Raw genomic sequence first — 10,264 nt, 5'->3', positions numbered from 1 at the left:
TCACGTTTTGTGGGTGCGCATTAAATGTGAAACTTTTATAGGTGCGCATTAAATGCTTGAGTGAATTAATCGTGTTATACCATGATTCACGAGCTGTTACTTGCTTGTAACGGTTGTGATGGCGACATTTTCGTGCTCAAGAAGGACACGGGAATGATTGAAGTGAGTTTTTCCTCGTGTTTATTGCATTGTGTATTTCATTTTCAGGTTGCTGATGAGCTACCGTTCGTTCACCCGAGTGAAGTACAACTCATGAATAAGATATGTTGCCTTGGGACTTACTACCATCGGCTTCACACGTTTGTCGAGCAGCAGCAAACCGCTGAAAATGGTATGTCGTGCCTTAATAAGAGTACAGCTACTTGAGCTGGAATTAATTACAGGCGTTTATATTTGGTGTGTTTCTTCTTCATAGGGTTATATGTTAAAGCAGTAGCTTGTGGAGTTGATGAGCTACTAGATGCCTACCGGCGAACTTTGTTACGAATTGAGGAAGAGGTAATATACAGTGTATAATGATTACCACAGAGATTGTATGATGTAAAGGTTAACAGTCCAGTGACATAGATGTCCTAAGTGATGGACATTAGTGGCCTGCATGCACTCATGATTAAAGGAACAAGAATGGCATTGTTTACTGTTTGGTAGAGTGTTGTATTGTTAATTATATTTGGTTGCTAGGAGATGCTACATACATCCCATCTGTTATTATTTGGGGGAGAAAGGGTAGACATAGCGAAGCTGATTAAGCCCAAACAATTACAAATTATAAAGTGCTGTACAATCAAGTTTGAAAATGTAGTGTTCAGTTCAATTAATTGTAGTGGCAGTGAATTCCATTCCCGAATGGTTCTTGGAAAGTAACTAATCTATGAAGGTGCTAAGGTCAATTCTCCCTCTGCTTATAATCAAGCAACCCATAACACTAACAGTGCTGGGGCAAGAAATGCGATTTTTGCATAAATATACATGGTCAGGTGCCGCCATGTCTTCGCACAAAGTAAGGGTCTGGTGAAATACAGATCCCTTATCATTTCAAAGGAATTCAATTAGACAGCATACAGATCTGCGGGTTATGACAGATGATTGCCCTCCCAGTTCGAATGAAAGCATTGCCAGGGGAAGTTACTGTATGTGATACCATCATCGTTATATTTCAGAAGACTCAGTCTGATGTTTGACGTAGTTTCATACCACCATTGATACGCTCAACTTCGCCTTCTTCATATAATCCCAAATAGCATGCGAAAAAATGGCTAGCAGAGTGTATAGAAGCTGATTTCTAAAGTACTATATATCAACTAGCATGATATTTAGCTAACACATGCTCACACATCCTTCAAGTGTAGTAGCGATTCGTGTTTGTTGTTCCAACTGAGAATGTCATTGTGTTGACTCCAGCAGGTTTAAACAGTTTAGTTTGTGACGCTGTTACCAGATTTGCTGAAAGTTGCACTGCTTGATGCACAAATACATAGGAACCTCTTAACCAGACTAGAAACATGCTTCCACCAAAGAAATATACTGTCATCATAGTCAAGCTGATGGTCTCTCCAGTTCACAAGAAATGTTCTCTTCTGGGCTCAACCTAGAATTTTCATTTCCTGAAGACATGGCATCTTTTGGTCTACTTTTATCTAACAATCAAAACAACTTAGCTGGAGGATCACTTTTGCTAGTTAGGTTGATGTCCATGACTTCACCAGAATCTTCTTGTGTGCATTTTCTTGCTCCAAACCCGAGCCACTGTTGCTTCCATTGATCCCCACTTTGTCACACAAGACTAGTGGAACAAGTATTCTTCTTCCAGCTATAGGAAAAGGCGAACATTATGTTTTTGCACATACCTATAGCTTGAGACATCGTCCTTCAAAAAACATTTGTTACTTCCAGGTATGGGTTGTGTCCAAAACAGGCCAATAAGGTTATCTGTAGCCTTCCATCAGCATTGTTATTGTTACTTCTACTCTCTGGTGAGGCAAAGTTGATGTGTTTCTGGAAGGTTCCAGTTGCTTGAATAGCCTCAGCGATGGTCTCACCAATATGTTGCTCTGGCATAAACATGGTTTACAAACAATGACTTCATAGTTCCCAGATGAAATGAGCGGTATAACTAATATATGGCCCTCGACCATAAATCTGTAGCAGCAGCAGCAAAGTGTCCTTTCTCTTTCACTTCCAGCTTTTTGTTAACTGTCTTTACATACAAAGCTTTGGGAGAAATATTTTCGACTAGGCGTCTCATTTTTTGAATCATCTCCAGTAATGCTTTGAATCTTTCCTTCTGTACCGTATGAATTGGCCAGTAGTGCCAGTTTCCCTGGCTGGATCTTCAAATGTCCCAAGTCTTGCCAGGTATTCTACCACTTTGTGTCCTTCCTGGAGTTACGATGGTCTTAAATTGTAGATCCCTTGTGTAGCTTGAGAAGGGGTGTTTTCAAATAGGGGCACCTGTATTGGTATCTCTGCTTCTGTCAGCTTGTACCTGCTGCTCCCCTGATAGTTTCTAGCAAAGTATTCTAGGGTGGGGAGTATAGGTGGTGCAATTGATTGAATGGGTCGAGGTGGAGAAATAGGGTGGGGGTACCCCCTCACTTTCCTATTCCCATGAAAAGTACAGCAACTGTTGTAATTCTTTTTTTTTTACTCGAAATCCAGCGATGCTTCAATTTTGCGTACTGTCAAGGAGTCTCAATTACAACCCACTTCCTTAGTCTTAACTTTCTCCATCAACACTTACAATGATCAGCGTAAATTTACCACAATAAACTAAAAAGACAGGTGATGCTTATTTTTTCATACCAGAGTTATTGATCCTAGATATAAAGCTCTTGCCTTCATGACTGACAGTGACAAGAACTGTACAATTACTTCTTTGGAAGAAGAAACATAATAGTTGAATAATGATGATAACATTAGCATGTTAATACTAGCACAAGTACAATTAATCTGACTGATGATGATGATGAAGATGCTCTTCCATCATCTAGAAAGGCCACGAAAGATTTGATATCTTTGTTGGATGATGTTAATTCCAAATCTCAAGATGAAGCTGTTCCACTATCAGACAGTGAAAGAATCAAAGCTGAAGTGGAAAGGGAAATGAGCAATTACATTGCCATGACCCTAATAACCCTCTAGTATGAGACCATCAGACACGCTATGCACAGTTAGCACGGCTATCCAGGAATATTTTTGTATTCTCAGTGCCATCAGAATGTGCTTTAAGTATGGCTGGACACATAGTAAATGAAAAAAAAAAGAGCCTGTCTGCTACCGGAGAACGTTAACATGTTGGTCTAGTGTCTAGAAGTTAACAAGAAGAATAGATAAAAATAAAGATAACAATATGATTAACGGTAACAATATATTGTTTGATGTGAGACTAAAATTTGTAGTCACTTACGTATTTGAAAGTTCTTTCGTATTAGTGATGTATTAGTGATGTATATTTGTGACCGAGTCTGACAAAATCAGTCTTATAGCCGAAAAATGCATGTGTTTGCTTAATATTGTGGATCTCCAATTTATAACAATTCTGTAAATTTCAGGAAAATCTCCATAAATGCCTACATAAGTGGTAAAAAGGTTAAATAGTTATCATATCCACAGAAAAGTTTGAATTTCAAACTTTGAAATTATAGTCAAAATTTGATGGGCTATAAGACTGATTTTGTCAGACAGGGTCACATTTTATGATAATATCGTTTATCGAGATAAAAATAGCTTTTGTTATCGACTTTTATCAAGATATAGGTTTTTTCATCATCTCACAGGTAAGCCTAGTCTTCATGCATAGAATTTGCAACTATAACACATATTTTGGAGCATATTGTCGAGTGGTTTTGTATCCTTTACGAAGGACCTTGGCTGACACGAGCAAAAGAATTTCATGGATTTGGTGAAAACATTAAAATGTGACATATAGATGCATTTATCAAGAAATAACTTATTCATCAAAAACTGCAAACGCCACGTACACTCTATTGTCCATCACCATTTTTAAAGACAAGAACCTTGCAAGATGAGATGACAATTATTCCTGGAGGGAATAATGTAGGACAAGCCTGCAGAATGTCACTTGGGAAAGGTACTGGCAAAGTTTAGAAAAAAGTTACATGATTTTAAAACTTACAGTAGCTTACGGAAAATGCATACGTCTAACGGAATACCGCTTTCCAATACCACCAATTATTAGAGCTATGCAAGTAAAGAAAAGGCGAATGACATTCCTACAAAGATAGCTGTCAGCACTGTGGAGCTGCAAAACACTGTCCTGCAGACAAAGAGCAGAACATACCTTACCACCCTTGCTGCAGCCACTACCTCCAATTAACATATTCCAAGGTGTGCCTCCTCTGGAATTGTAATTGTTATTGGTAGCATATCCATTATATTCTGGTGTTGAATTTTTATCCTATTGAAGACACAGCCATCTTTCATAGTGATCAGCTAGCAGCTGTTTGTCCTCCAAAATTTAATTTCATGTTGTAGTGTATCCGTGACATCATGTGACATATCTCATATTAAAAATAACAGTTTCCAGAACAGACAGTTAAATGCTTCTTAGATCTCTTGGAAATTCCAACAGCCACGTCTTAATCCAGTACTCTGATACATCGTTGTATAAACAACTGGTATTACACGAGGAGAATAATGTGACACAAATTTTGTAGAGATACTAAATTTTATGGACTGTTTAATGGATGTTTAAGCTTTATGTGAGATTCAATACCAAAGATGTGAGAACATGTACTTGCATCTAACTTGTGAGAATGAGGGTGACAACACATCATGTGGTCTTCCATGGTTGAGTAATCAAGACAACATAACAGTAGCATGCCCTCAGGATTGTAATTGCATATAATATTGCTGTATGTGCATCTTTTCCACCCACACACTGTGCTGGGCCATGCACTATTTGTACATGCCCCATTTGTAGATTATGGTTGCAATATGTGCCCCGCAAATTTCAGTTTTGTCTGAAATACACATACTGTTTCCTTTTCACTTGACACTTACTAGTGGACCTATACTCAGTGCAAAGAACCAACAGAGGGTTGTTTTGAGTTGAAGGATGCTTTCCAAGGTGGCTTTTAGGTGTGTGTTCTATTAGGATTTTTGCAAAAAAAAAAAAAACATGGGCTATCCCTATTATGAATCCACTATCGTGGTTCATGATATGACAAATGAGATTACACAAATGATATGACCATTTCAATATCTTATTACTGCAGACAGATTTTTATGGTACTGCTGAATGTTCTATTAAATAAAATAGTTGTCTGACTGTTCTATTAGAGTATCTTGATATTATGATGGCTCAGGTTTAGCACAAAATGGCAAAGTTAACAAGGTTCCAAGCCCATCTTACCAATCCACCAATGTCGTTCATCCTTCATCTTCTGTCCAACTTGCAACACCATTTAAACAATAAAATGCTATCATGTGCCACAAGTTAATTACATTGTCAGTGTAAGCCTCTGGTATATGGCAAACCAAAGTGTACTAGTAGAGCTTATTCAGGGGGCGTGGTGATAATCTCTAAGTGCCTAGCTCTTATAAAGACGCACGTTTGAGTTTGTCCGCCATTTGTAGGGGATACATTTCGTCTCAGAAAACAGCTAATGGATAGTGTGCAACGTGGAAATCAGACGTTTTCTTATTCTCAGTATTACTTAGAACAGACAGGAGACACCAAGAATCGATACTTTGATAAACTGAAATTGATTTGTTGCAAAGAAGATCCCTATTGTAGATTAGAGAAGCTTTTGACGTTTTCTGGTAACACTATTGAGTGGCACGAATGGCCTGACGTTATGTGTGGAGATGTACATAACTACCTAATACTGACACCCAGTCTTTACATGCATGAGCAGCTAAAATCTTACAAAAGTCTAGAGGCTTTCAATCAAGTTTTAAATGCATGGGTGAGTGATATTATTTGGACTGTCAGTGGATCCGGCAGTTCCAAGCTTTATTTGATTACATCACTTGTGAGACATTCTCAAAGCCTTTCCTTACCTTCCCTGAAGGTGTGGGTTTCAGTGAAACAGAGTGGCAAAGTATTGTGTGCTCACTGTACATGTATGGCTGGTGCTGGAGAGGCTTGTTCTCACATTGCCTCTGTGCTGTTTACTTTAGATTTAAATACTCAAATGAAGCAATTTTCATGCACATCACTGCCGTGTTCATAGCACTTTTAAAAGTGTCCCTTTCTCTGAAAATAACAAATAAGCAAAATAGATTTTACTACGCCAAAAACAAAAATGTAAGCAAGCTATCACTGAGGGTTGTAGAGAGCCCTCTAGAAAAAGCAAGAAGTTTGTTGTTCCTAAGTCTACAGATTCCGACTTAGCCACTTTTCATAATGAAGTGTCTCAAGGGCTAGGAAAGCCAGTTGTGCTGTCATTGATGGCAGATTATAACGACTTATATGTTCCAGAAACAGAATCTGGGATTTTACCTAAACCGTTGACAGAACTGCATGATGCAACGGCAATGGAGCTTACCTACAATGATCTTTTGGTCAAATGTGAGGACATTTACGACTCCGTAGCTTTCACGTTTAACCAAGCTGTCATAGTGGAGGAGCGTACAAGAGAGCAGAGTAAATGTCGAATTTGGTTTGACCAGCGAGCAGGCAGGATAACAGCATCCAAGTTGCGTGAAGCCTTGCACACTAGCTATCTACAACCATCTGTTTCTCTGATCAAGGCAATATGCTATCCTGAACAGTGCAAGTTTAAATCCTCTGCATGCCAGTATGGGTGCAAGCATGAAGATATTGCTAAGGTAGCATACACAGAGAATATGCAAGCTCACCATGAAAATTTTATGGTGATACAATGTGGGCTTATTTTAGATCCAGAATTCCCATTCATGGATGCTACACCAGATGGTATAGTCTACTGTAAGTGTTGTGAAAGTTGTGTTTTGGAAATCGAAGTGTCCATTTTCTTGTAAAAATAAAGCTTTCTCTGAAGCCATTCTGGATAATCCGTCTTTCTTCTTAGAAGATGACAGTGGTAGACTTGTACTTAAGGAAGACCACATGTATTATTATCAAGTTCAACTGCAGATGAAGCTATGCCGTGTACGATATTGTGATTTTGTGGCTTGGAGGGAAGCCGAAATATTTCATCAGAGGGTAGAGCTGGATTCTCATTTTATCAACTTAGCTATACGTGATGTTGAACCATTTATTAAATTTGTGCCATATTGCCGGAATTAGTAGGAAAGTGGTTCAGCAAGGAACCGATATTGCCATTGCAGTCGTCGAGCAGTGCAGCTGCTAGTGGTGGTAACCCAAGCGTGTCTATTGACATCAACCAAGCAGATTCTACTGACTCCTGGGTAGACGCTACTGCAAGCCCTAGTAGTAATGATGTAGAAACTTCAGATCCTTCAAATGACCAGATTGGTTACTGCTATTGTGGAAATAGGGAGGACTATGATGATATGATCTGCTGTGATAACAAGGAGTGCTTGATAAAATGGTTTCATTTTTCTTGCTTACAAATGACTAAAAAGATGTGCCCAAATTAAAAGTGTTTTTGTCCAGACTGCCACCTGCACAAGAGTTTGAGGAAATCTAAGAGGACAACAAAACGTCACTAATTAAATAGTACTTATTACTTTCATACACTAAACATATATTTCAACAATGCATACGGTGACAAGTATGTATACAATTATGTAAATATTTAAAATGGTACAACAATTACATAGCGCACAGCATATCACAACTATTTTATCAATGGGAGATATACCGTCGTCATTACTTTTAATCATATTAATAGAAACAGTGGATTGTAGTATAGAATACTTCTGCCTAACCAGCCCGATTACTCTTTCAACATGTATTCTAACTTGAGAAAGCTGGCGAGCAGAGTCAATTTCTAGCTTACTTAATTGTTTTTTCTCTAGTAAAAGGAGGTATCTTGACTTGTGCACAATACACACCCGTTGCCTGGTCAATTGTAAAGCCTCGATCTGCCAAGATGACATCTCCTGGTAACAATTTTGCAAGTAGACCACAGTTTTCAGTCAAATGTACATCTGATACCCTTCCATCCCAGCCTTTTGAAATAAATGAGATCGATCCCTGAGGAGTAATGCCTATCAAAAAATTGTTCTTCTTATAATTAGACCAAGTTTGAGCCCTTGCCATCAAAGAAGTAGGTTGGTCAATGAACACCTCAAAGCAGTCTATAATAATGGCACAACTCTGAAAGTTTTTCCTAAAGCATGTTGGCATTGTCTTCCGCAACTAGTCTCTCTCTGGCCAGTAAATCAATGGAGATAATTTCACAGGCAGTACATCTAGCCACTTAGTAACACACCTTGAAACTGTACTGTAGACTGGCTTATATAGAAACGATATGCCAAATCTTGATCCGGAACATTCAGTCGCAGTTTCATCAATGTAATTAATAGCTGATCGAACATTGCACAGCCAGAAGAATGGCTTTCAGGTAGGCCCTTTATAACCAAGTTATGTATGGCTATCAAAACTGATAACGAAGGTAGTCCAGTATAAAATTTCACCTGCTTATCGTTATCTTCTAAGCTTTGTCGGCTTACTATCCTAGACTGTAACCTGTCGACTTTCATGTTCAGATTGGCTTCCTTTTTTCCCTTAGCATTTCAAGCTCTTCCACAACTTTTTTATGGTACTTCTGGAGTAATCATCATATTTCTTTTGCAGTTCATTTAGTCTAGTTTAAGCGTTTCTTCAGCTTGTTGCAACCTGTTCATTTCATCCAACTTTTTTGCCTAGCGTCTTCGATCGCTTGTTCTGCTTTTCTTATCTCTGCTTCTCTTAATAATCTCTCCCTCTCATCTTCACGTCTCTTTCCTCCTCTAACCTTTTGCTGCGCTTCTATCTCCTTCAACCTCCATTCTTCTTCCACTTTTCTTGCTTCTTCTTGCCTTTTACTAGATTCAGCAAGTTCCTGCACCCTGCTATGCTTCGCCTTTTTCTTTTGCCAATCAGATTTCTTGTTTTGTTCCAATCTTCACTTTCTAAAAGCTATTCTTCTCTGAAAATCCATGACCTGAGCTTCTATCCTTTACTTCATGGGACTGTCAATAGGTTTAAATATCATAGGGACGTAGTTTGGTGCAAATTGGTTGTTAGTTTTCTGTCCGTGGATAAAATGTTCGCTACATATGACAGTATGCTCAGTTGAGTACCAATCTTTTCTGTTCACAACAGCAATCCATTTGTTTCTTCAAACCGGATCTTTTGGGAAAGTATAAAAACTCAATCCATTTCCTTTTTCACACATGTTGGAACAATCTACAGCACCACACTCCTTTGGCATCTTGCATCCTACAAATGGCAGAACAATATAAACGCGTGTCTTAAATTTGTAAGAGCTAGGTGCTTAGAGATAATTACCACGCCCCCTGCATAAGCTCTATAACCTCTCCTCTAAATTTGAAGGAAGCCTATGGACTTGTGGCACTCATTGTTGATAGATACTCTCCTCTCTTATTGTTCACACAACAAGTCATGCATTGACCTGATTACATTAGTTGAATTACTATACAAAGTGTAAAAATACCTGCTTTGCTTCTTGTTCTTCCTACGCCATCTAGAAAGGTAACATATAACTTCTATGCCATAAAATCATCATTGTAACCCTACAATATTATATAGGCCACATGCAGGTATGCTGAGTACTAGAAAAACTGACTACTCTTCTTTAATGTACCTATGCTTGTACATTGCGAGTAATATACTACATGTGTACACAGTATGCAAACGTCCACTTTAGCTTCCCAAGATCTAAGTTACATGTGAGTATATGTGACCGGATCTGTAAGAAACACCAATGTCGTTCATTCCTTCATCTTCTGTCCAACTTGCAACACCATTTAAACAATAAAATACTATCATGTGCCACAAGTTAAAATTACGTTGTCAGTGCAAGCCTCTGGCATTTGGCAAACCAAAGTGTACTAATACCTCTCCTCTAAATTTGAAGAAAGCCATACTGTATGAACTGTTTAGCACTAAACTTTGTAACTGTACTTGTTATGTATGAGTGAGTAGTACAGTATCAGTACAAAACACATTCTTTCTTATTTGAGGCTTTACTGAATCAAGCTAGCTTATAGCCTCATTGCCTGTTGGCTTTTAACTTCATCTATTGAATACAGTAATTATCGAGTAGCTAAATTCTGACACCTCCAGTAAGCTTAACAATTAAAATAATACTAAATGCCCTGAAAACACAACGTTATCCCACTTTCT

General features: G+C 38.4%; 1 protein-coding gene across 1 annotated transcript in view; it reads left to right on the top strand.

The window, feature by feature from the left end:
- Position 1: 1 nt before the first annotated feature.
- Positions 2-10,264, top strand: part of LOC136238865 (gamma-tubulin complex component 4-like) — a 26,652-nt gene continuing 16,389 nt past the window's right edge. Inside the window, exons 1-3 of the mRNA XM_066029493.1 lie at positions 2-162; positions 208-331; positions 416-498. Of these exons, the coding sequence (XP_065885565.1) occupies positions 82-162; positions 208-331; positions 416-498 (288 nt within the window). The 5' untranslated portion in view covers positions 2-81. The remainder of the gene's footprint in view (positions 163-207; positions 332-415; positions 499-10,264) is intronic.

Source organism: Dysidea avara, chromosome 11, assembly GCF_963678975.1.
Source record: "Dysidea avara chromosome 11, odDysAvar1.4, whole genome shotgun sequence".
NCBI lineage: Eukaryota > Metazoa > Porifera > Demospongiae > Dictyoceratida > Dysideidae > Dysidea > Dysidea avara.
Note: the sequence above shows the minus strand (reverse complement) of the source record. Positions and strands in the feature narration are given on the sequence as shown.